The sequence below is a fragment of the Aulonocara sp. 'chitande type north' Nkhata Bay genome, linkage group LG1, assembly GCF_057382095.1.
Source record: "Aulonocara sp. 'chitande type north' Nkhata Bay isolate Kocher_YH1m ecotype deep benthic linkage group LG1, A_spYH_male_GT1.1, whole genome shotgun sequence".
In the NCBI taxonomy this organism is placed as follows: Eukaryota; Metazoa; Chordata; class Actinopteri; order Cichliformes; family Cichlidae; genus Aulonocara; species Aulonocara sp. 'chitande type north' Nkhata Bay.
The window spans coordinates 23,394,610-23,422,103 of NC_141344.1; the positions used below are offsets into that span (position 1 = coordinate 23,394,610).

Below are 27,494 nucleotides of genomic sequence, written 5' to 3' on the forward strand. Positions count from 1 at the left end.
CTCGCCTAGCTTGGGAGTCACCGCACCTAGTGCTCTGATTACCACTGGGACCACCGTTACCTTCACCCTCCACATCCTCTCGAGCTCTTCTCTGAGCCCTTGGTATTTCTCAAGCTTCTCGTGTTCCTTCTTTCTGATGATGCTGTCATTGGGAACCGCTACATCGATCACTACGGCCGTCTTCTTCTGTTTGTCTACCACCACTATGTCCGGTTGGTTAGCCACCACGATTTTGTCCGTCTGTATGTGGAAGTCTCACAGGATCTTAGCTCGGTCATTCTCCATCACCCTTTGGGGCGTCTCCCATTTTGACCTCGGGACTTCCAGGCCATATTTAGTACAGATGTTTCTCTATACTATGCCGGCCACTTGTTTATGGCGTTCCATGTATGCCTTGCCTGCTAGCATCTTGCACCCTGCTGTTATGTGCTGGATTGTTTCAGGGGCATCTTTACACAGCCTGCACCTGGGGTCTTGCCTGGTGTGATAGACCCCAGCCTCTATGGATCTTGTACTCAGAGCTTGTTCTTGTGCTGCCATGATTAGTGCCTCTGTGCTGTCTTTCAGTCCAGCTTTGTCCAACCACTGGTAGGATTTCTGGATATCAGCCACCCCCTCTGTATATATATGTGTGTGTGTGTGTGTGTGTGTATATATATATATATATATATATATATATATATATATACATATATATATATATATATATATATATCTGTGCCACAACTTTAATAGCACCAACCATTCCCATGTTATTACGGTGTTTCCATATAAATGGCCCACCCTGTATATTGTAATGATTCTGGGACTTTTGACCCAGTGTTTTGTGTTTTCTATTATTGTGATGTATTTTGGTTCTGGTTTTCTATTTCTTTGGGTTTTGGTTCTGTTCTTCGTCAGTTTAGTGTTTAGTCTTTTCTGCCTGTGTATTCCTGTGCCATGTCCGCATTTCTTAGTCTGTCTTTGCATGTGTGAGTTCCTGTTTTATTTTGTAAGTCTGTGTCTCTCATCAGTGTTTCTAGTTTCACTTCCCTTCTCTCATTATGTCCAATTATTCCCAGCCGTGCCTCCCTCCTGTTTCCCATTCCCTGATTGCCCTGTGTGTATTTAAGCCCTGTGTTTTCTTGTGTGGGTTGCTGGTTCATCTGCGTATCTTCTTCCGTTGTCTCTCCCTGCATCTACGTGTATCTACGTGTGTGTCTCTAGGTTTCTGGTTTGTTTTCCATGCTTAGTTTTTCCCAGTTTAGGTTTTACTGAGTTCTGTTTATGCCACCCTCGCCTTTTTGTATATTCACCCTCCATTAATAAAGCTCCCTCACTTCAATAATGTCTGCATCCTGGGTGCTTTAATAATTTACACACAGCTTGCCCCGCAATCCGGCAACAGTGGTCCCTGTGGTAATTGGAGCACTAGGTGCAGTGACTCCCAAGCTAGGCAAATGGCTTCAGCAGATCCCATGAACAACATCGGAGATCTCTGTCCAGAAGAGCACAGTCCTAGGAACAGCTAAGATACTGTGCAGCACCCTCAAGCTCCCAGGGCTTGGTAGATGCCAGGAGAACTTGTCTGACTGTGTTTGGTGGAGGGGAGATTATGGTGTTGGGGTGTTTTCCAGGAGCTGGGCTCGGCCTCTTAGTTACACTGAAACAGCATACCAAAACATTTTGGAAAATGTTTTGGTATGCTGTTTGGTTGAGTTGGGGATCCCCAACTCAACCAAACAGAACACCTTTGGGAGGAATTAGAGCAGAAATTGTGAGCCAGACCTTCTCTTTCAACATAAATTACTGACCTCATGAATGTGCTTCTGGAAGAATGGTCAGAAATTCCCAGAAACACACTCCTAAACCTTGATATGGTTATAGCTGCAAAAGGTGAATTCAGATAATCCTGCTGCAATACAGTACATATATTGCTGCAATCTAAATAGAGTTAATTTGTTTACATTTCCTATTAATGACTGGTTCAATACACACAGAATATTGAAAGTATTAGGCAAAAGAGCAAATGACCCTGTTCCAATTTTTCCTAGCTTGTGTGACTTTTCTGCTTCTATTTTTAATCTTGTCCTACAGTTGGTTTACATAACTCCCACTTCCAAAACAGTAAGTAAACAGCCACTCTCTCTCAGCCATGCTGTATAGCCATATGGGACTTCAGTTCTCATTAGCCCAGGACAGCATAAAACAAGCTGGCTGAAAGGCATCAGAGATAACTGCCATTCAGTAAATACGCACACTAGGTGCACTGGAATCAATCAAAGTGAGAGATAGAGAAACTAACGGCAGTGTTTTATTGCAGTGTAACTAATAAAATTTCTATTTTTAAGCAGATGCGAACAATGATTAATATTTAAAAGGCATGAAACTTTTGAAGTTCATAGTGTACTTTTCACTTGAAAACTGATCACGTCATGAGCAGCAGATGTTGTCTTTTCATCGCACCTTTTTCAAACAGGGTAAAATCTCTGTGTTAAATATTACAGGGCACCCTCTCTGCACGAGGACAGGCTGCAGTGACAGGAACACTCAAGTTAAGTGCACTAGTGAGCTCACTGAGGAGACTGGATGAACTGTGCAGGTTTGTGTATTTATAGCTGACAACATAAGCGGGGAGTCCAGGAAGACTAAAGGTCTGTGCATACGTGCGCTGGCAGGTCAGCTCACCGGGGCCACGCTGTGATTATGGATGAATAATCTAGCTGACATATCAGCATGATGTGTGACTGAGCAGCATGGATGGGTGGTGATGGCGCTGGGGTTTTGTTTGGGCTCTTAAAGGATATTTTGCTCTTTTTGACCCTGCATGAATGATTACTTTAATAATGCCAACCTTACACTTTTCCAATTCTCCCTTCAAGCTGTATGCAGCACTTCACAAACATCACCAATAAACCAGTAAACAGGGAAGCTGTTCACTTTCCAGAGTATGTAAATTACATATGAGAGATGGCAGGCAATCAGATCTGGATAAGGACCAATTATCTCTCTGCAGCTGAGTGAATAGTTGAACTCCCAAACGTCACTATAGCAGTCTCCATGATAAGTGTACAGCCAGGTCTTCAGAATATTAACAGACCAGGTCAGGGACACGCTGACAGACAGTGGTGCATTGAACACCTTGCTGCAGGAAACTTTCTCACATGACTTTAACTGCTGCAAAGCATAGAGGGATACAGAGATGAGGGCAGTCCCAGTTGTTTTGTATCATCTTACAGATTAGTTTAATTCATGTGAACCCAGAGTGGACAGTGGCTTGCTGTTGCCCCTGCTGGATTAAGCACCGCTCCCACGCCCCCCTTCCATGTCACCCCTCTCAGCCATCTCTGCCTTTGCCCTTTCCTCTGTTGAGCCAAAAACAGACACCAGCCACAGGTGGTCTCTGTGCTTTATTGGTTCTGACACACATCTCTTGCCTTAAGAGCTTAGAGAGACAATTAAAAATTCATTAGGACACTGAAACGAGAGAGGGGGCAAAAATAAATAAATAAAAGAAACGGGACAAACAAAAATATATAACCTTGCTGTGGCTCTAAAGATCTCTGACCTACCATTTACAATATGTCTCGCTGGCGGTATTATTGTGCACGTCTGTGTGTGGTTTCGTTGTAGTGTAACTATAGAGATACAGCGCTTGTCTAAAACAAAAAAGAAGGTTGCCCTGGTGCTGCCCTTAGAGTCACGGGGGAAACGGACATTTTCTTTAATCTCTACTTTGTTGTTTCAAGCCGTTGATTAAAGTCTCTTCTGTGTTTAAGCAGTTCGTTTCTCACTTCTTCAGTCCATCAAAACAAAGGTGGGGAATATGACTCAAGTACACTATCGTCAGACATTTGAACACATTTAAATGATTCTGAATAACAAATATTTCCCTCATGTTTTTTTCTTTTACTTGCAAATTAGCCTTTACTGTCACTCTAGAGCTTTTTTTTAAATAAGGAACTGAATTTGTTTTTCTCCTTGACGTATCCTTGTTATAACACACAACACCTTTAAACCTATTCCTCCTGTTCCCGTGTAATCATTAAGTGTGCATATCCATGAGTGGTGATTATCAAGCTAGTGAGTCTTGAAGGGCTTCCATAGTCTTTTGTAAGTAATCAAGTAGAAATAAGACCAATGTACTTTTATTTGTTTTTTAAGAAGCATAATTACTGTGTACAGTGTGTTAAAGACATCATGTGGACTTTTAAGCCTACTAGCATGATGTTTTTAAAGATCTAGTTTCCTTTTTATTTGCATGAACACACAAACACTCAGGACTGTGAAGGTCCAGCAAAGACAGTGGAAAAAGAACAAGTAAGCAGCAGACGTTATAGCATAAAATCTTTTGTCAGGGACGATTTTACTATATGAAGAAAAGAAATAGAAAACATATTCAGGTAACAAGTCTTTTCATTGCTGTTGAAAATTAAAATGATATAAACTTATGGTACTGTAAAAAAAAGTATTTACCCCTCTTCTCCAGTTCTTATGGGTTTTTTTTTTTTTTCATATTTGTCACACTTACACATTTCACATCATTAAACAAATTTTAATTATCCAAACCTACCGAGCCCTGTTTGAAAAATAACCGTCCCTCAGCCTCCCGCTCCTTGTTGACTTATAAATAACAGTAATGTACTAAATTCAGATCCAGATAAATTCACACTGCAGTTCTATCATGTGATTACTTGTCTTACAAAGATTCTGAACGACAGGTGAATAGAAAGAAAAACAAAACAAAACATGAAACGTGACTTTTTCCTCCTGCACACTTCTGCTTCACACATGTCACAATCTGAAGAAACAGGTGACAAATGAAGTCACTGACATCTATCAATCTGGACAGGGTTACAGACTGGCTTTTGGACTACACAAAGCTTGTGTCCACAAAAGGTGAAAACTTGGAACTGTGGGGAACCTGCCCAGGAGTGGCCAGCCCACTGAAATTTTATGAGTTTTGGGAAGCAATGTAAACAATTTAGAAGGTTTGAGTCCCATTAAATCAGACATGTAATTGAAAACAGCATTTCATAAAAATAACATCACACAAACAGTCATGTGTCAATCATAGTGGTGGTAGTATGATGGTCTGCAGCTGCTTTGCCGCTTCAAGATGTGGACTTGCCGTAACTGATGGGATCATGAATTCTGCTGTCTACCAGAAACTCTGTCTGGGAATGAGTTAAACGTGAAAAAATCCTCGAGTGTGGCTGAATTAAAACAGTGCTGCACAGAAGAATGTGTGTGAATGTGTGGATGACTGGATATGTAAAGTGCTTTGGGGTCCTTAGGGACTAGTAAAGCGCTATATAAATACAGGCCATTTACCATTTACCATCAAGAATGGGGCAAAATTCCTCCACAGCGATGTGAAAGGCTCATTGCTGCCAAGGTTGGGAGAGCAGTTACTTTGGATAGCTTTTTCATCTCACTAAATTAAATCATCATTTAAAAAGGGAATTTTGTTTTTACTCAAGTAATCTTTGTCTAATATTAACATTTGTTTCATGAGCTGAAGTATGCAAAAAAAAAAAAAAAAAATCATGAAGGCAAATACTCCACGGCACTGATTTATGTCTGTAAGATTGACTTGACAAGCTGCAATAGTTCAAATATGTCTCAAAATGCCAGATGCAGCTTTAAACATGCCTCGTGCTTTGCAAAAGTGTGACTCACAAAATATAAAAAACAACAACAACAACTATAACAAACCCACCATTAATCCACCTGCAGCAAGTATGAAAGCATGCATGAATGATGCAGTGAGTCAGTGCTCTGCACAATGAACATGATTAACAGGACTGTTGTGAGGGTACAATGTACTGATTAATGAGTCCACAGCAGAAATACAGATCAAATTCATTTATTGTACTGATTATAAATGACATATGAGGCTGCTAGATGCCATTCCAGAGTACATGATTTGTTCTCTCTCTTTATTGTTTCTACCCATTCTCCCGATATCTGTCGGACAGCTTTGTGTTTTTCATCGTTGAACTCAATTACATGAGCAACCAAATGTCAGCTCATTTATCTTGTGGTGGGACTGGTGGTGGAGTAGACTTCTATCATGTCACTACTGATAGAAGTCTACTGCTCTACACTTCCGTCTCCACCCAAATGTCTTCCCACATTACAAGATTGCGCTTTAACCGTGTAAATGTAAAATATAAACTCTGTCCCCATCTACCCAAATGCACACACACGCAAAATACAATTTAGGTCACTCGGTTTTAGGATCCTCTTCTCTAGATGTAAAGATGCGAACTCGGTCTACCTAATTCTGCTTTCTCTCCTGTACACAGTCAAAGAGTCCTCCATGCTAAGTATCCAGGTGTCCCATAGCGTCACTGCCACTCCTTCTTCTTCACATTACATAATGTGACAGCCCTTCAATACTCAAGAGTAACTGTGGAGGTTGTGAATATCATCGCAGTAAACTGAGTGCATTACTGTCACACTGAAACCTATTAAAGTCACAAATGATGTGTTCACAAACACATTTATTGTTACCAAATCTGACGCAGTCACCACTGAGGAATTATGCACTACTCATACAAGTTTATAGTCTCAGTAGTGCAGTAGTAGTAGACAATTTGACCTTTACACTGAGCCCAAGATGATTGAAATGCTTTTGATTTGAAACCTTGCTGTGACAAATTTTTAAACTAGAAGATAATGATAGTTTTTCCTGGAAAATGTTTTTCATTCATTCATCCATTCTGTGAGATCTATGATTTAAATGAGTAGTTTGACAGTTTGCATCCATCCATCCATTCCGCTTATCCTTTTCAGGGTTGCGGGGGGTGCTGGAGCCTATCCCAGCTGTCTTAGGGCGAGAGGGATGGATGGATGGCTGGATGGATGGTTAGTTTGACAGTTTGGTAAGTACATTATTAATCTTCTTACTGAGAACTGAGAAAGGTAAAAATCCCGCAATTTGGTTTAACACAAACACTGGACGGCGGGGCAAACTGCTAAACTGGTCTGTCCAAAGGTAACACAATCCTTCCAGCCCCAATAAAGCTCATCCTAAAAATTATGTACAAATTTTGGGCAAGTTTTTAAAATTTGTGCGACTGTAAATGTTTTATAATATATACAATTGCATGTCTATGGTGTTTAATGGTGTTTGGTGTAAATAAATAAAAATAAAGTGTCTTTGATTTCATTTTTTATGGTTTAACCCTGTCATGCATGAATTATGACAACCTCAATCAGGACTTTTTTTTAAGTGTTTTTATTCATCTTTAGGCATGAAAAGATGAATAAAAATACGTAAGAAAAAATCCTGATTGAGGTTGTCATAATTCATCCATGACAGGGTTAAATAACAATATTTACAATGAAACACGGCATACATCTATAGTAACATTAAACGACCAGAGGGTGGCAGGGTATGGAGTGACACATCAGTGTCCAACGTAGTGGTCTATGTGCAAGTATACCATCAACACTGACACAAATACAAGAAAACAGTCTTTGAATAGCTGCTCACTGTAGCGACCACTATGCGTGAAAGGGTTAAATAAATAAAACATATTAATTGTGAGCTTTATATTTGCTGGCAGGTAAATTCTTATTTTATCTTACGTCGTCGTTTTCTAATATTTTCCCAGCTACATGATTGGCTTATCCTTTTGTCTTTTTTGCAGTTTTAAATCTTTTATCCAAATATGCAATCACAAGCTCCACAGATTCCTCCAGTTCCCTGATTTGGGAGGCTGATTTATTATGTAGTGTATTTTAGAACTTGTTTTCAGACTTACCTCTAAAATCTAACTTGCCTATCAGCCATTACAATGCGAGTGTCCATTTAAAACACATTAGCATCAATCAAATGTTTCTTAATATTGCCAAAAACAAACTTCCATGTACCATATGTCAGCATATTTGACATTAAAAACCAAGGTACTTGTGTGTGGAATACCAATTTCTTTTAAATTTCGTTGCTGTGGTAAAGGTGACCAGTGAGCTAATAAATGTACTTTCCAAATGTCAAACAATCACTTCATGGTAAGTTACAAAAAATGTTTTCACTCTTATGTCAATCGAACTGTTGGGTTGCTGTTTATGGATTCACAGAATAATCTGTAAACTGCTTACAGCAGCAATGGCAAGAATAACCTCCTCCCTGCATTCAAAGGGATCTCAGTTGTGACAGAATAGCTCAAATTAAGCTATTCTGTCAAGAAATAAATTAATGACATTTTATACTTCAAAATTCTCATTATTTATAAATATAATTAATTCTTAAGTACACAAGAAACACATTATTTCATGTTATACATTGTATGTTATACCCTGAAAAGATAGACCGAGGGTCCGCTATATATCATAATGTTTTTATTCTACATCTCAAGTGGCTGGAGTCCCATTCATTTAGTCAGTACTGATTTAACCCTTGTATGGTGTTCGGGTCTGTGAGACCCGTGTTCAGTTTTTTTCAAAAGAAAAATTAAACAATTAATTATTTTTTCACGTGTAAATGTGTTGTGTCTTTCCACTCACTCCACTTGATTATAACTGATTTATTTATAACATTTTATATAAAAGAAAAACGAGAAGCACATTAATTCATAAATGTGATCTAACAAAGGTAAAGGGAAAAAATTAACCATGTTTGCTGTTCATATGTCTTGTAATTGGGATGAAGTAAACATCTGTTGAGTAATTTAACATAAAATTGTTTGATAGTGTTAATTTGGAAAGCCAAAACTCTAGCGGGTCCACCAGACCCATGAACACTGGCTGAGTAACAAAAATACAAACACCACACAAGGGTTAATAAATACACAGATCATTCTTTAATATGCAGACAAAATACAAAGCTAAAAATAAAAATCTGTCCAAAATAATATTTGTGTCCGACACCTGGCACAATGGAAATGGCTCATATAGCAACTGATAAAGTGCATTTCTGATACTTGAGGCAGACTGTTATCAAAATAAACTGAATTAATGGATTTTAAAAGTAACCTTAACTGTTTCCTATGAGGAGGCTGTAACATGATTTCTAATTACAAACAAACCCCATTATAAATTAACAGGTGACAAAAACACTGCTGTCATTAAAAAACAACACAAAAACAAACAAAAGATTAAAAAAAAGTTACAAATAAACTACTCATTATGCAGTTGTGGCTGTTGTGGCTCCTTGACATACTTTTTTCTCTGAAATTTGTGAAAGGCTCATTAAAGCCCTTTGAAAGCAAGGTTTAGATTTGGAGAGAGGAAACAAGGACACCCGGGGAGAGGATATGGATTTGTTGTGGCAGTAGACTCACTGCAAGGACTTGCTGTTGTGCAGTTAATGACCTTTTCAGTCACGATCCATAATATGTGGACAAACCTGAAAGCGTTTTTTAACTTTTTCAGAACTTTTTCATTTAAAGTTTTATGTGTTTCCATTTGAATGGCATTTACATTTGACTTATGGGAACTCTTGAGCCTCGGCTTTTTTGGAAACGTGTTAGGTGATGAAAACACCTCAAATTAGCTTAAACCAGGAAATGGCTTGGTCTAAAAACTGGATACAAAAACAAAACTCTCCGCCTACCAGCACCTCTAAACCTCACAAAGGTGTTACTAAATTGTTTCTTTGTTGACACCAATAATCGTCTAGAGTGGTTACTTGGCAACTGTTTATTTGTTGATTTATTTTTTACCCTGGACATGAACCACAGAAACTCACATTAAAAAAAAAAAGAAAGGTAAGGAAACTTTCTATGTGTTTATAGGCAGATTTGATCATGTTTGTATAAACCCAGTCCAAGAGACAACATATGGGGCTTAATAATGAAGGTAATGCTTAATGCCAAAAACTGCAGTTCTTCAAATGACCACTTGAGGCTGATTTAAAAAGCAAGTCAGTGGTAAAATGGTCAACATCTTAGCAGAAATAAATATGTTTACTACCTGTAAAAAAAAAAGCGACTACAAAGACATGACTTATTATGCCCACAACACCACAACAACTTAAACATGATGTAATGTAGATATTTAGTTTTTTTTTAATAAAAAAAATAATAGGCCACCATTGTTATTTATGGTGCAGGTAGGCTAGATCAGCGGTCCCCAACCCTTTTTGCGCCACGGACCGGTTTATGCCCGACAATATTTTCATGGACCGGCCTTTAAGGTGTCGCAGATAAATACAACAAAATAAAACTAGTACCGGTAGCGAAAAAAAGAAGATTTATTCATAACACACGTGAAAAGACCCAGGAAAACCGAGTAAACGATAAAAACGATAACAAAATAACGCTGAAAACCGATAAAAACCCTGAAAACTATACATTTCACACCTGAGCCTCAACTCTCGCGGCCCGGTACCAAACGACTCACGGACCGGTACCGGTCCGAGGCCCAGGGGTTGGGAACCGCTGGGCTAGATAGCACATCCCATTCAACTAAAATCTGAGAATGACATAACTGAACATGAAAAGACTGTTGGCATAACTCAGAATTAAAAAACAAAAAACGAGGATGACCTTCTCCCAGGTTGAGCAGGCAACCATGTGCTGAAAGGCTAAATGCATTTAACCAGATTTGACTTTGAACCGTGGCCCTTTGTGGAGTGTCTTCCACCACTCTCTCTTCCTGCTTTCTGTTTCCTCTTCACTAAAAAACCCCAACAATGAAGACGATCACAGAGCTGAAGAAGCAAGCATGGGACAAAATCCTTTTCTGTGCAGCCACTTGAGAGGTGTGAAAGGGGAGTGTATCAGGTTATGATAAAATGTCTTTCCTAACCTGTAATTTCAGCCTACCATCCACCTTTTCAATGTAGTCAATCTCTCCTCAAGACACTTTATGTTTATAGACTCTTAAACACACTTTGGTGCACTTTCAAAGGCAGCACCTGCCATAAGTTATATTTTGCTGCCTGCAGAGCATCTTTACATTTAATACTTTCTGTTCCCAGGCTATCTTAAAGTTATTTTCACTTTCACTTGCTGTCTGCATTTTTGGGGAGACAAATTATAGGTGCAGCTTTTGGTCTTAGCTTCTGCTTCTCACCAACAACAACAAAAAGTGTTTGTGAGCTCTAAATTAATCAAATGTGTTAGTACAGAAGTGTCAAGAACACAGCTCGGGGTCTTTTGGAAGTTGTCTTCATCCGCATGTGCCCGATCATTTCCCTTTCTCTTGCTATGGATGAGAAAACTGTGTAGATTAATATCTCTTTTCTTGTTTCCTTTAGACATTTCGTAGCGTTCATACATTATGTACTTGGTTGTGAGACTGATGTAATGAGTCGAACTCGTTTCCATCATCAATCCAGAGTGCATTGCACATGTAAAATAATCACAGCCTTTATAGGTCATAATATGGAATAACGTTGCTGCTTTTTTAATGGATGAAATTCATATGTTTTTAACATAATGCTTTAGCAAGAGAGATTATTGATGGCATATTAAGGACCACAAGTTGAAATAGGCAGGGTTCCTTTTTTCCTCTCTTTGAAAACAGGAAAGGGATGACAATCTTTTCACAGAGTAAGCGAATAAACCCATTCTTCACCTTTCTCTACTTTTTAAACTATTCCAAGTCATACTTTGGGTCACAGCCACAACACAGATTTACGCGTCTCTTAGTTCTTCTCGCCATGCGGGGGGGATTGATCTCGTTGAAACAGCAGGGTCACACCCTTCCTGAAGCGGTGGTCCCTGACGCTGTAAATAATAACATTACAGCAACTGTTTCCTGTCAGAATCCAGAAGGCAAAAAAGGAGAAATTACACCAGGTGTATCCCACCACGTTCCCGAGCACAAACACTGCAATGGGCGTGAAGGATGCTGTAAAGGCAAATGTTAATATGCCAATTGTTTTGGCTGCTTTGATGTCTGAAAAAGAGGGCCTGTGAGGGCATCCTCCACCTCCTCCTCCTCCATCGCTCAGACTCCCCTCTGAGAGTAGTTTGCGTTTTTGGGAGTACCGCCGAATGCTAGTGAAAGACACGATATTAACAGCCAATGTGCCACCGAGCAGTGTGAAATCGAACGCTGGGAATAACAACAAGATGTTGGCATCAGGCGGGAGATGGCCTCCAAGCATGAGTGGGGTGTAGTTACACATGCGACTGCACTCATTGTACTCCAAAGTGAAGTTTCTGCTGAAGATGAGAGGCGCTAAAGCCAGCAGAAAGCTGGAAGCCCAGGAGAACAGGATGAGGAACAGAGTTCGTCTTCGGGTCACCAAGGCGTCCTTTTGGAGTGGCCACAGGATGGCCACACTGCGCTCCAAAGTCATTAGGAAAATGGTGCTGATGGAAACAAATGTGCATCCAGCAAACACTGGACCAATCAGCATGCAGGGCTGCCATGGGCTTACTAGTCCACCACGAGAAGAGGAGTTGGCAGGGGAAGTAGAAGTACCCTGATACCAAACAGGGGGCGTGGTGGTTACCATCAGAGAGATTTCAGTGTAGATGGAAAAAGGAACCACGAGGACACCGACCATCATATCTGCTATGGCCAGAGACACTGTCACAGAGAAGAAAGAAGAGGAAGATGTCATGTTGGATAGCTGTATTTAGTTTTCCTTATTATCATTTACTTAGCATTTTACCATTAATCACAAGAACTGCTTTATTTGCAGAATTTAAAAAACAACCTTTCTGATTTAGGTTTTCCATAAATTTAAATGAATCGGTTGTGCTGAATGAAACTATTTAATATAAGACATAATGTGGATTGCACAACACTGGTCACTATATTCTTCATTTCCAGTTAATACTTGTACAGCTGCTGTTATTGTGTATATATTTATTTATATTTCTTCATACATTCTTATATAGTTCTATACTGTGTATTGTGTATTTTGTTGTACAGTTATTTTATTTTCAACTTTAATTTATATATTTTATCTTATTCTTCCCAGTTAAATTTACCCTTCATTCTAAATTGTGTTGTACAGTTATTTCATTTTTAACCTTAATTTATATTTTATTCCTTCCTAGTTAAATTTACCCTTTTTAATTTTTCATATTTATTTCCTATCTTATTCATAGCCTTTTTTTTTTTTTTTTTTTTTTAGGTCACGAGCAGTTGTCTAAGCATTTCACTACATATCGTACTGTGTATGACTGTGTACAACTGTGTACGTGACAAATAAAATTTGAATTTGAATTTGAAGTTGATTTATAATACTTTATAATCCCTTCTGGTCACTGCCACCTTGTGAAAGGAATGCAATACTTATACATTATACATATAATACAATTTACAATATATTTATTGCTTAAAATTAAAGATTCTCTTATATCTCTCTAGACTGAAAAAAAAGTCTTCTTTAATATTACTGCATTTTACAAACAGGAAATTAAATTTTACTAAGGAATTGTTTTTTGCGTTTCTTGAAATTAGAGCCCTACCAATATAATGTTGAGGGACGATATATTGCCCAGTAATATCTATGTGATATACCAGAGGATAAATTAAAATACAAAAGGAAAGAAGAGGTGGAACAAACTCTTATAATCTTGTTGTTAGTATTAAGGTTGCATAGTTTGTCCACCAGAGGGCACTCTACAACGTTCCTGCATGTGTTTGGAACCACACAAACACAACAGCCAGCAGATACAAGAAATGTAAACCAGTGATCTATGACTTAATGTAGCAATATGAACAGAATCGTTATATTATATTAGTAAGGAGTTATAAATAACTGCACATGACCAATGTCAGGTAAATCTGTTTATGTTTCCTGTGCCTGAAAGAAAAAAAAATATCAGCTGATATCAGATTTCATATCAAATATCGGTAAATATCTGATGTTGGTCGGGCTCTACTGGAATCAATCCATGAAACTTGATTTACACTCTAGATGTACATGTTAAGATGTGGTGATAAAGCAGTTCAATTATTATTTTTTAATTCAATTCAATAAATGTTATTTATATAGCACAAAATTACAACAAAAGTTGTCTCAACACACAGTTCACAACATTTACCTTTCAGGTATCCCTGTGGTGTTCTCGACTGTCTGGTCTGCACAAACACTGTAAGTGTGACCACGTTCCCAACCACGATGGCAAATGCTAGGCTGACCATGAATGCCACTGCCAAGGTGCGATTGAGAACCCCACAGCAACACACGGTACATAGTGGGGCCAGTGAATGGCCTGACCCCAGTCCTGCCTGAGCAGCTGCAGTCAGGTTAAACGGACAGTCAGTGGTCACCAGCAAAGCTGCCGTACTCCCAGGAACACTGACGTTGGGAAGCAGAGCAGTCATGTCCCAGGTTAGACTGGTTTTAAGGCTTGTGATGCAGTGGTGGCGGGACCACTCAGGAGACCATGTCCTGGACTGGGAAACTCTCCTAATGGGAAAAAAATAGGTAAGCATTGAAAACCTTATATCACATAATAAGCACATTATGTCCAACAGTTAACAGTCATGGTATTTCTCTTTTTGATGGCCGAATTGAACCAATGTTTTTTTTTCTAATTCTCTATTTCTAAAAAGATTTTCTAAATGCAGTTGTTAAAAATCGCATTAAATTTGTTATTTCTCATGATTTCAATAGAAATTTTATTTTTTAACAAATGTCAGATAATTTTAGGTCGTTCATACCAGACACAATAGCACTTTTGCAGCACTCAAAATCACATCATTTAAAGCTTTGAATCGGTTACTGCAGTCAGTAGCAAACCTTTTAATATATATGTATCATCTGCAAATTTAGGGATGTTTGATTTTAACCTCTGAAAGCCACCATAAGACATAAGTGTGTATACTCTATATCTTTGCTGCCATTCAAACAGTGGCATTAAAACAGTTCTTACAAACATAGCTTTTAATATAAATTGAAGCATGTAATCCAATAATATGCTTGACTCAAAGGGTTTGAAGTGCTAAAAGTCTGTAGTATATGACATGTGTAGGGTAGAGAGGTTGTGCTTATGTTGCAGTACAGATATGTTACACTAAAGGCTGAATAAAAAATAGCCTTACAAATCATAGGTAGTCTTCTTTTTCTCCAGCTGGAGAGTATTGGCACTGAATTTATTACTTGTGTGTACCAGCTACGTGCTGTTTCTGTGCCCTAACACTGTTGGAAGCACCTCGATGCTGTCAGTTCCCATGCTGAAACTCTGAGTTCAGTACCAAATGTCTGTCTCAGCTGACAACTAAATACACGAGTCCTTCAATCATTTATGCTGTTCACTGGGCCAGAGAGCAGGAAGGTACGCACAGAGGACGAAACAAAAGGTAACAGGAGTGGACATATTCAGACCAGAGCAAAACCAAATCAAAGCCTGCATTTGCTGTGCAGCTTTGTGTGCAGAAACATGGTCAACAAAACATCACAGCTGTGGCTGAAGTCCTTTCACTAATATCAGCAGGGAATTAGAGGTTCTTGAGAAGCAAGGGAAACACTTGTGTATTTTTTCTGTGACTGGCTCATGGTTCAGGGTTGAATTAAGATCAGATATGAAAGACCCTCAAAGCTTGTCTGGAAACAAGGGCCAGATATAAAACAACCTGACGTTTTACTTGTTATTAGCAATTTAGTGAAGTGGGTTTGATCCTGGGCGGAGACAAAAAAAATTATATGATATCACGGAAACGATATCACGCTAAATATCTGCTAAACGAAACACGTGGTGACCCTTCGTGAATAAGGGATCAGCTGAACGTAGCTTTATGAACAGAAAAATAAATTTATATTTATAAAGCTGATAAGAAATTTCATCATTTTGAAATTTTGGTCACTTTGTTATTTGTTTTAATTAAGTGACTCTTACTGAGATGTAAGATTTTACAAACAATAAATTAGATTACACAGATGCACCTTTGGTACAAGTGACTTTGGTACAAGTGGTTGAACGTCTGGTGTCCTGGTGCAGCCACAACAACCTGGTGCTGAATGCCCAGAAGACAGTGGAGATTATTGTGGACTTCAGGAAGCACACAGCCCCACTCCCCCCCATCATCCTGACTGACACCCCCATCACCTCTGTGGACTCATTCCGCTTCCTGGGTACCACCATCACCCAGGACCTGAAGTGGGAGCCCACCATCACCTCCGTCATCAAGAAAGCCCAGCAGAGGATGTACTTCCTGAGGCAGCTGAAGAAATTCAACCTGCCAACACGGACGATGATGCAGTTCTACACTGCAATCATCGAGTCCATCCTCACCTCCTCCATCACCGTGTGGTACGCTGGAGCCACTATCAGGGACAAACAGAGACTGCAGCGTGTTGTGCGCTCTGCTGAGAAGGTGATTGGCTGCAGACTCCCATCTTTGCAGGACCTGTACACCTCCAGGACATTGCGGCGTGCAGCTCGGATCTCAGCTGACCCTTCTCACCCTGGACACAGTCTGTTTGACCTGCTCCCCTCAGGCAGGAGGCTCCGGTCCATTCGCACCAGAACCTCTCGCCATAAGAACAGTTTCTTCCCCTCTGCTGTTGGACACATGAACAATAACCATATGACTGTTCCCGCCACTAACACATGACCCTACGCTGTGTTCACTGCATCATTCCATGTTTGGCACTGATCACCACCTGCACTCATGTATATATCTTTCAACGTAGCACTCTTAATTCTTATTCTCATGTATATATCTCATGTATATCTCATGCACATATCTTTCTACGTAGCACTTTTAATTCTTATCCCTACTTTTATTTTTTCATGTCTATTTAAGTGCTATTTATGACACTATGTTTGCACTGAAGCACCGCAGCAATTTCCTAATGTTGTAAACCTGCTCAACATTTGGCAATAAACCCCTTTCTGATTCTGATTCTGATTCTGATTCAGTCTCCAGCATGTGTGGGTCAATCGTTTACTTGCTGGAAACACTTTTACTTCCTGCTAATGTTGATAAGGCCTGTCAGATTGCAAATGTCTAGATGTCAGTGGTGTGTTCACACTTATCATCTGAGTAAATTATAAACAGTGTTCTCATTATTGGAGGTTTTCCATCCCTGGTTATCTTGAAACGAAAAAAAGACATTTGGTTGTCTGACATTTCTGTTTTTCATGTGACAAAAAGATTTTGGATCACTCCTAACGCCTTAATTTTAATTTGTTATGTTCTGTATTGGCTGCTTTATCTCATTTGCTTTTCAAAATACTAGAAATCCTAAGTATGTGATTACTTTTCATGTTTACCCATCGTTTGCGTATGCTTATGAAACAACGGGGCATGCTGTTCCTCATAGGTACAAATGAGCTTTCGTGGTTTTCTCACCTTTTCGCATTGTAAAATAAAGAGAAAGAGCTTTATTTGTCTTCTTGTACTTTCAAAGCAAGGCTTTCCTGTCAAGCTCTCGTCACTTCTGATATTTCTTCCTCTGAGCTCATCTCTTTCATGTCAACCCTGCCTCAAAAGACAATTACGAATCTTTCGTTTTCATGGTTATGTTGTGCTGAGAAATGCAATTGCTGCTTGGATTGTTTAGAGACATTTTTTCAGAGCAAACGATGTTCTACATTTATACATCCTGGCCACAGCAGCAGTCATATGAATGCAAAGGATAGACATGTGAGTCCAAAGTGTGAAGAGCGAGCACACTCCTGTCTGTGATTAATTTTGGGCAACAATACCAACTCGGTCAGGGTGGTATTGTTGTATTGTTCAGTCTCTTTCTGCATAAAACTAGAGTGCAGTCTGATGTGTGCTGACAGTGTCTCAACACAAGCTTAAAAGTATGTTGAATACTTCAATATTAACATTGTTTGTCTTTATCCTAACAGAAACATAATCTGGTTGGCCCCATATGCCTCCATGAAAACATTATTGTTGTTACAAATTAGCTGCACATAAATAACAGCAGACACATCCAGTGCATATCTGTAATGTTTGTTTTTTGGTATCATGTTCCTGAGTTTCCCAAAGACCCCTCTGCTGCTCAAGCATGCTTAGGAAAATGCACAGCTGTGGCTCTCTGTGGAGTTCTGTTAAAATGAATTTTACATCCTCGCCGTCTCACAAGCCCCACTGTGGTGCATCTGAAAGCTAACAATGGAAAGTTGTCGTCAGTGAAACCCAAACTGTCATTTAGTTGGAGTCAAGTCTCTTTCAGCTGCGGTTCACAGCAAAAACCAAGGGGCAACTTCCAGGGTTTTAAAATTAGGACAATGGAGAAGTGTCATTAACTGCAGCTCCTTAAAGGAAGTCAGTCCTCCCAGACCTGCCATGATAAGATTACACTTTAGAGCAGAAATAAGCAGTCGATGGATGCTTTTATCATTTTTCTGCTTTTTGTTGTTGTTGTTTTGCACACTTAACACTGAGCTACAGTATCGATCATTCAAATAAAAAAGGCACCTTACTCAAGTGATGAACCAGTGTTGTGTTTACACAAAACAGACAACTGAACCTATTTTAAATTGTGTCTTTATGCACTTTGTTAATTTTAAACTTTTGTTCACAGTGTCATTAATATATGCAGAGGAGCTCAGAGAGGTAAAACTGTGAGTGTTACAGTGAGCCATCTGTAAACACAGTGGAGGCTCTGTCACGGTTTGAGGCTGCACTTCAGGCAGTGGTGTTGGAGATCTTGTCAAAATTGATGGAACGTATTGTTGGATTTGTATCCAACATGCAATACTATCTGGAAAGCATCTGATTGACTACGATCAAAAACACACTGCTAGTGCAGGAAAAATATGCTTGGGCAGAAAAACACATCATTTAGGATGATCAGATTGGCCTCCTAAGAGCCTGGACCTCAGTATTATTGAACCAAAACAGAACAAGGCAGCCAACATCCAAGGAAGGGCTTTGAATGTTCTTCAAGAAGCCTGGAGAACTATTCCTGAAGACTACTTCAAGAAATTACAAGAACACTTACCCAGGGAAGTGTTGTAGAATAAATACTGATTTTCAAGCTTGTTAAAAATGTACTAACTCATTTTCCAAGCCACGTATAAAGAAACTTGAGACGTTTTCACAGTGCTCTGTAGTCTATGCTGTATCGTGCCAAAAGAAAGATCTCATTTCATTGCTTCCACCCTTGTAAATTAGTTTTATTTAACACAAAATATGACATTTAAAGCTATAAACAATTATTTTTCTGTATTTTTATGACTTTATCAGCGGCCAGAATATTTCTATGTTTTGTTCTTTTCTTAAACAGATTTTTCCTCTTTTACAGATTATACTAGATTATAGTTTATAAGTCTCAGACCAAAAACTTAATATCCCTGTCATTTCAGTGCTGCAGTGGCCAAAGGCATTCATTTTATTAGCCAGATATGTTGAAAATCAATTCTGAGCTTCGAAGAATCGTTATCTGTTATTCAGTTCAGCAAAATTCAGATTGTGAGAAAATCCATCTGCCCTTTTGATTTTCTCTAAAGCTTGATATTTGCTCCCCCTCTGTGTCGGTAACACTGAGCTGCAGGCACAATGATAACTCAGCCTGAACAAGGCCAAGAGAGTGTTTAAAGAAGACTGTTTTCATTTTACAATTTATGAAAGCAGCTCTTGAAAATCTAAAATTCTTAAAATGGGTAGCAGCGAATGGTGAGGAATTATGACGTCAAGCATAGTTCAGCCTTTGACTGTGTTTCGTCTTTTTATGAGTGCATTCTTTTGTCTGTGAAAGATACAGTGTCATAGGGGTGTTTAAAAAAACTGATTCTAGTCTAAATTATATGCTCTTAAAATCAACAGGATTAGACAACTGCTTTCAAGTCAGAGTAATTATTTTACTTTAAATTTCCTGATGGTGCTGGTGGTAAAACAAAAGGAAAATTATTTAAGGGAGGATGGGAGATGAACCTCATTAAGGGGCTTTTTGCCCTTACCTTGAGTGAAGATGACAAGTGGAAGCCTTCCCTGTGGCAAGACCTCAGGCACAGTGAGACAAGCAGCTGACAGCAAAGACCGCACACACACACACACACACACGCACGCACGCACGCACGCACGCACGCACGCACGCACGCACACACACACACACACACACAACAAAATAGGCTGCATGATGATTTACATACGAGCTTTTTCACAACTTGAAATTTCAAGTCCTCAAGACAAAGGTCATTTATTTTTTATGTCTCAGTAGAAATCAGTTCTGGACCAAAGATCCAACATCTAAACTGCTTAACTATCAACAGTTACCCTGCGCATTTGTTTGTGGGCGTTACGACTGCTGTTTTTGTCGTCTTGTGCGACTGATGTGCTTTTCTTTCCTTTTATAAAAAGCCCTCCATTGCTGTGTCTTAAATCTGAGTAAGAGTGTAATAATTAGAGTGTGCAGATTCCTGCATGGGATTGGTGTGGATGTTTACAGCTCAAAGATGGCCGCCATCGAGAGAGGCTTTGTACACCTTTTCTGTTACCCACCACAGATTTACTGGATACTTTATTAGGTGCACTTTGCTGCTATTTCCCCACATTTTCTCCAACATAGTTCTATATTAGGTTCTTTATAGTTTGAGGAGATAACAAGAGGTGTACTGAAAAGTCTGATTTTAAATTTCCAATCAAATTCTCTCTACAATTGACTTCTTATTCCCTCTTGACAGGTTTTGCACAACTCTTCTCATATATTATCTGTGATTATAACATTTAATTCTAGTTCCCATCTCTCCTTAATATAGCCTGTGTTTTGGCATGACTCCTTTATAATCCTTTTGTAAATATGAGAAACATGTTTCTTAGCTGGGAGATGTTTTTCCATAATATTAATAAAGTATTCTTCTATGCTGTTAGGAGTTTTATTAATCTTTTTCTTTATGATTCAGGTATCTATAGCAGTCTTTAGGGGGGAGTTAGAATCGTTCCTGAAGTTCCTCTGTTCCCTGTCTTGTCATGGCACAGATTCAACAAGGTGCTGGAAACCTTGCTCAGTGATTTTGGTTCATATTGACAAGATAGCATCACACAGTTGCTCAATATACAATAATGCTTAGTTGTTACCAAGGGGCCCAAAGAGTGGCAAGAGAATATCCCCACACCATTACAATACCATTTTTCTATCTTCTGTTGTCCAATTTTGGTTGACCCATGGAAACTTTACTCTTAGTTTACTGTTTTCAGCAGACAGGAAAGGCAGCCGGTGTGCTGCTGAAGGTCTTCTGCTTCAATATTTGACCTATCAAGCATTCAGAGATGCCTTTCTGCATACCTTGGTTGCAACAAGTGGTTATTTGAGTTACTGATGCCTTCCTATCATTTTGGAGCAGTCTGGTCATTCTCCTCTAACCTCTGGCATCTACAAGCCATTTTCACTCAAAGAACTCGATATTTTCTTTTTCAGACCATTCTCTGTTAGAGATAAGTGTGCAGAGAAAATCCCAGGAGATCAGTCGTTTCTGAAATACACAAACCAGCCCGTCTGAGACAATCAACCATTTGAGTTATTCTTGCCTTCCTATAAACTCAAAGTAGTCTAGCCATTCTCCTCTGACCTCAACCTGATTCAGACGATTCCCCATAAACCCTGGAGATGGTTGTGTATTTCAGTACATCAACAATGTCGTAAATACTCAGAACAGCCCATTTAACACGAACAACCATGCCACATTCGGCCATGTTTCATCTATTCTGATGCTCGGTTTAAACTTTAGCAGGCTGTCTTGTTCATGTCTACATACGTAAATGCATGGAGCTGCTGCTGATGTGAAAAGCTGATTAGATATTTGGATTACTTTATTGAGCAGTGGAGCAGGTGACTGTATTTTGAACAGTTTTCTCAGGTTTTTGTGAATGAGAACGGCGTCACTGTCTTTTGGTTTGTTTCTTTTGCTAATACTATGTTGGTTGTGATTCGTTACATAGATATATGTTTATTTCATCTCCAGTTTTAATGAATCTTATCATTAATTACATCATATTAACTGCAAAAGTAGTTGCAGTGGCTGATAGGCACTCTGCCATGTCCACATTTTAGCACATAGCAAATAACAAATAAGTCTTCACATAATGACGATTAGTCATGCTCAGTCTCTGTCAACACTTCTTTAATTGATATAGACTTTGCAGGGCTGTCTACTGTGTAGTATGTTTTAAAAAAATATTTTCAAAAAATTCAATGTGCGTCATGTTTCTGAGGTATGAAAGTAGTAAATATATAAGCTACAGTATCAGTTCTTTGTGTGTATTCGAGTGAAATTCTCCTGTTTCTCACCTCTTTTGGTCTTCAGATCTTCCCCGATTTTATTTATTTATTTTTTTACTCAAGAAATAAATTGTTGAGTTAACAGTCATTTACAAGACTTGTTATCAGGTCTTTTTCTACAGGAATGTAGTGTTGACAACAGTGCAAACCGATATGAGGAATAACAGTGAAGATGATGGCCATTAGAATAAATAACTTTGGAAATAAAGATGCCTCTGAACCCTGTAAAGCCTGAACCATGAAATAATTGCCAGACACTCTAATTTTTTAATTTATTGACATTTCCGACAGATTAAAAAAAAGTTTGCGTTTGCATGTGTGAGTATTAATTGGATAGTTTTTGCTACATCTAACGTCTTTAGTTTTTTCTGGAAAAACTTTTTTCTGACTAAATAACTCTGACTTAATAAGTCATTTCTAATTATTTATTCGATTAAGTGTTCATTATTGGTTTCTAAACACATGCACAGATAAAACTACCCGAAAGAAGCTCCAGTAACAATGCTGTGCTATATGGAGTCCTTTGTGGTGGAATAGCTGCATTTAGGTTGTTCTTCTTGCATGCAGTGAACCTTCTTTGACAGGGCTGTGTCTCTGAGTGACAGATAATGTAGGAAGACCGTGGGGGCCCGGTCAGGGCTCTCGAGCCAGGTCGCCTAACGCACACAGGGGTCATCTGCAGTAATAAGTGGGTCAGAGTCGCCTGAGGCCGACTGCCACAGCACATGAGCAGAAATACAATTTTGTCTTCACATCTTGGCCTGTCATTCTGTCTGTGTTTGTTTCACTGTGTACAGCAAACACATACAGGCACACATTTAAAAAGGGTTGTTTTATAACCCTGTTCACAAAAACAGGGTTATAAAAAAAGAAGTGGGGACACTATAAAATGTGAGAACCTTATTAAAGGTTTTACTTTATTTAAAATAGTACAAGACTAACATTTCTAATGTTTGAACACAGAAGTTTTGTTGAATATGATGCCAGCAACGTCCAAAAATTGGATGGACAGGAACATCACAGGGTTAGGGTTCAAAGGATTTAAAGAGCATTTAAAGAACACCAGGTGAAGGCACTGCTGTGGCTCACCTGGTTGAGCTGACCACCCTCCTGACCATTCTAGGAAACCAGTGCCAGTCTCTCCAGTCAAAATATGAAAAAAAAAGTGATTCATTTATAAAATTGACAAAGATCCATCTCATATCCTTTTGCCAGAGTATGAGCTGCTGTCCTCAGACTAATCTATTTAAGCTGTAAGCATCTAATTTCCCATCCACACCTGGGATGGTCTGAGCTTCTGCAGTGCATGGGCTCATCTGTGTAGGCACCATTATTGCTAAATGATGTTGCAGACTTTGGAGTAATGCATGATGCCATTTTACAAAATCTTTCAGGAACGGACTCCTAATTTCACACACACAATGCCAAATCGCCTTCTGCATGTATTACAGCACCATGGCTCATCACAAAGAGTCTGCCTTCAGTCCAGAGTCGTCCCCAACTTAAAATTGCACATTATGAAATGATGAAAAAATGTGAGAAAGGAAGCCCTGGATTGCTTAGTAACTAAAATATCAACTAATTAAAGGAAAGGTGTTTATCTCTAGAGTTACAGCAGTCAGTATCCTCAGTTCCCAAATTGAAAAACAAGGAGGTGATGAAACGTGTGGTAAACATGGTCGTGTCCCAACATTTTTAAACATGTTGCTTTCATAATAAATGAAAGCAAGTGTTCAAAAAACAAAATAAAACAATTATCCTTGTACTATTTTCATTTAACTTTAGAGTCTGAATGATCAAATCACTGCAGTTCAGTTATATAGTTGTATGCAGTTTATAAAGCATTGAATTTTTTTTTAAATGAGTTCACATTTTTGCCTTTGTTCGTGTGTTTTTGACATCATTGGGAATATTTTTGCTCTTGTTCTGTCTGAAAAAACAAATCTCTGGCAGTGTTTGTTGTCACTTCAGTAGTTTCTCATTCTAGCTTTTCTTCTTTTTATTCCATTGCTTAAAATTTCTTAACATTACACTTAAAATGATGATCTGAACACTGAAAAAGCCCCTTTTTAACATATAAAGATACCCTATATGGAGAGATCATATAAGACATTCAGGGTGTACCCCCCTTTTTTATGGACTGCAACATCTGGAAATACTCTGGAAGTCCCTCAACCCTTTTTAAACCACTTAAATTAGGTTTTTCTTTTTCTGTGTGTGGTCTTTGCTGTGCATTTAGGGTAACAAATGAATACTTAGAGAGTACAAGAACAACAAGAAGAACAAAAATAGTTTAATAGGATTTTTAAATGATCCCAAACAAACTGAATAAAAGAAACTGTGCATCACAGACTTGACATTCTGGTATTTAACTGTAAAAACATATCAAACATTTGACAAATGTCCAGTTTACGCTTTTACATTTACACCCTTCTTCTCAGGTTTGTTTCCCGGGAGAAAAAAATAGAAATCAATAATTTATCAATTAAAACCTAAAAAGGGGCAGGGATAGCTCAGTAGGTAAAGTGGTCGCCCCATGATCGGAAGGTCGGCGGTTCGAATCCACTTAACGGCTACCCTGAGGTACCCCTGAGCAAGGTACCGTCCCTACACACTGCTCCCCGGGCGCCTGCTTAGTGGGCTGCCCACTGCTTCACTGAGTGAATGGGTCAAATGCAGAGAAAAACAAGTAATTTCCCCATGGGGATCAATAAAGTATCCATTATTATTATGTTTCTTTAAAATTACACTACAATTTCTAAAAGCTGTTTCTGTCAGTGATATCATGGTTCTCAAGGATTGCTATTGCCTTGTTTCCCAGTAATGGTATTTAATAATGAACTAAATACATTTGAAAAGTCCCATTCACCCACAAGATGATGAACTTTTTACATCAGAGCATGTGTTTCTGGACTTGTCCTTATATGTCTTTACATCCTGTCTGTCCCTATCGAAATTATGCACAGCTAACAGACATCACACCCACCTCTGGACTCAGCCAACAGCTGCTGCATGCCTGAATGGTCAGACACCAAGCATGATACACCTGACAGATTAGCAGGTTAGTATGAAGCGTTTTCCCCAATACAAAGCACTGAAGGTTTGATTAGGCTGACACTGCTAGCTTACACTGATTAAGATTTCTTAAAAAGCTTCCAACTGAAGAAATTTTCTTGTTTAATAAAACAGAAGAAAATAAAAACACTAAAAACAACTGTTGTGAAAAATATCATTGAAATTGAACGAGACACGTATCTGTGTGGCCGCAGAGACTACTCAATGTTTGTGTCCAATAACAACCAGCAAAGAAAAATGCAATGGGACTATTTAAAATATAAATATTTTGGTAAACTTAAAGTGAAAATATAAGTCTTATGCTTCAAATAATTATAGTATTTTTCTGAATGTTACACATTACAATTTAATTCTGTTAAGTGAGTAATTATGAGTTAATATTCAGAGCTAAATGCATACAGCGTGGGGATTTAGCCTTATATTATCAAGAAATTGTGTCAAAATAAAAGAGCTGCTGTCATTTAATCAAAACACAATTTACAAGAAATCTAATGAGACAATCTTACCGGCATTTCCTCAGAGCACTTGGCAAGACAGAGGTTGAAAGCAGGAACAAAATCCAGTATTTAGATGCTGACTTAGTGGAAATAAATTCCTGTTAAACACCGTCCAGTGGAGAAGAAAGTGGAGCTGTAGTCCTCATCATTCATTCTCCCGAGAAGCACACATTAAGCACAAAGCCTCTCACACACTCCGGCTCTCTGTCCATGTGATTCAGCCTCTCCCCTCTCCTTCCTCCCACTCTCTCTCCTTGCATTGAGCGCTTAATCTCCAGTCCCCACTACTTCACTGTTTCCCCTCTCTACAGCTTATCACATGCACACGGTCTTTCCCAGAGCTTCAAGGTAAAGTCCACAGCAGCACTTTGCTCCCTTTCTCTTTTTGTTTCCCTCCCATGTTTGGCCTCTCATGTGTCTCCCCCCACCCTCTCTCATCTTCTCTCTTTGGTCCTCGGTGCTCTGAACATCTGTCATGCTGTTGTGTCTCAGAGCTTCTGTTGCTGTTGAATTCTCACTTTCAGTCCACGCCTCATTATCTGCATAGACTCTTTGTCCTCAAGCTTATTGTAGTTTTCTTACATGCTTTCACTTTTGAACTTTTCACGTGCCTGTGCTGCTGAAAATCATCTCTAGCTCCATTTCAATGGCACCCATCGTTTGCCCCTAGTGGTCTGGGCCCATGTGCAAAGCTTGTCTAGCTTGAGGGTCACATCCATCCTCTGTTGTTTTCCTCAGGGAGAAAAGACTACAGCTTTCAAGTGAGACCTCCTACCTTCAAATATGATTGGAAACACTGAACATCAGGTTTAAGTACACAGCACTGATTTGTTCTTGCCTTAACAAAATCTCCACGAGACGGGCTGAAGTCATTCAACAGCAAATGCACTGAGATTGAAATGGAAATTGAAGCATTCGGCTGAAGAAATGTTGATGAGGCCTGAGGAATAAACAACAGTGTACGTGCTGAGCAGCTTTATGTAACTTAATCCTCAAGGGGTTTGTAAATCTGCCAAATAAATAGGACATATCCCATGTTATAGTCAGGGAGCTATAGCCTGGTTTCTGTTCTGGTTGATTACATTTGGAGGCCTACCAACCTGAGTGACAGGTCTTTTGATGGTACAGCACTGTCAGCTATACATACTGTATCTATTGCTGTGTGAAGCCTGCAGACAAACTGAATGGCTCAAGCTCTGGTGGGAGTCACACTGTGAATAATCCAACATAAAACATGCAGTATTAACCTGAATGAAGTTCCTATAAGATCAGGGACAACACATGTGTTAGTGATTTGTCAACCCTTCCTTTCCTTCTTTTTTACTTTGTTTCCACAATCAGAGGAGTCGCCCTCTGTTGGTCATCATAAAGAATGCAGGTTTAACTTCTGTCTGTGTACATTTTTCCTGCCATTCCCACATACTGGATTGATTCATAGCAACTTTACTCAACCTTGCCTTCCAGAGCAATGCCGCTAACAAAGCTGGGTAAAGAACAAACATTTGTGACATTTTCTGTCCCAGAAAAATATTTGCATGATCTGAGTAGTTTGCACCCACTGACACGGTGATGAGGTTGAAATGTGGACTTTCAGAGAACAGAAGGGCTTCCTAAATGAACAGCTCTGTGTCTGACCCAATTAAAAGTGCACTCGCCTGAGTGTCATCTCCTTAGCACCGCCGCCATAAAGTGACTTACCCTGACATTAGTGTTAGAGTTTTAGGGTTTTGCTACCAAGTTATGTTCTTAAACTGATTACCCTTAGGAAATGTTTCTCAGGGCTCCCTAGAAGTCAAATCTTCACACCCAATTAGACTATATTTTAAGTACAGAGCATGAAT

General features: G+C 39.0%; 1 protein-coding gene across 2 annotated transcripts; it reads right to left on the reverse strand.

Moving 5' to 3' along the window:
* Window positions 1-7,290: 7,290 nt before the first annotated feature.
* LOC147339101 (trace amine-associated receptor 13c) lies at window positions 7,291-25,899 on the reverse strand. Of its 2 annotated transcripts, XM_086289088.1 has the most exons (3): window positions 25,663-25,899; window positions 13,944-14,311; window positions 7,291-12,474 (listed from the first exon to the last, which is right to left on the reverse strand). In XM_086289088.1, the coding sequence occupies exons 2-3, from the start codon at window positions 14,224-14,226 to the stop codon at window positions 11,582-11,584; spliced, it is 1,176 nt and encodes a 391-aa protein (XP_086145214.1). In that variant the 5' UTR covers window positions 14,227-14,311; window positions 25,663-25,899; the 3' UTR covers window positions 7,291-11,581. The 2 variants fall into 2 exon arrangements, with proteins under 2 accessions (XP_086145214.1, XP_086145205.1); XM_086289079.1 differs by lacking the exon at window positions 25,663-25,899 and having other exon boundaries at window positions 13,944-14,367.
* Window positions 25,900-27,494: the final 1,595 nt, after the last annotated feature.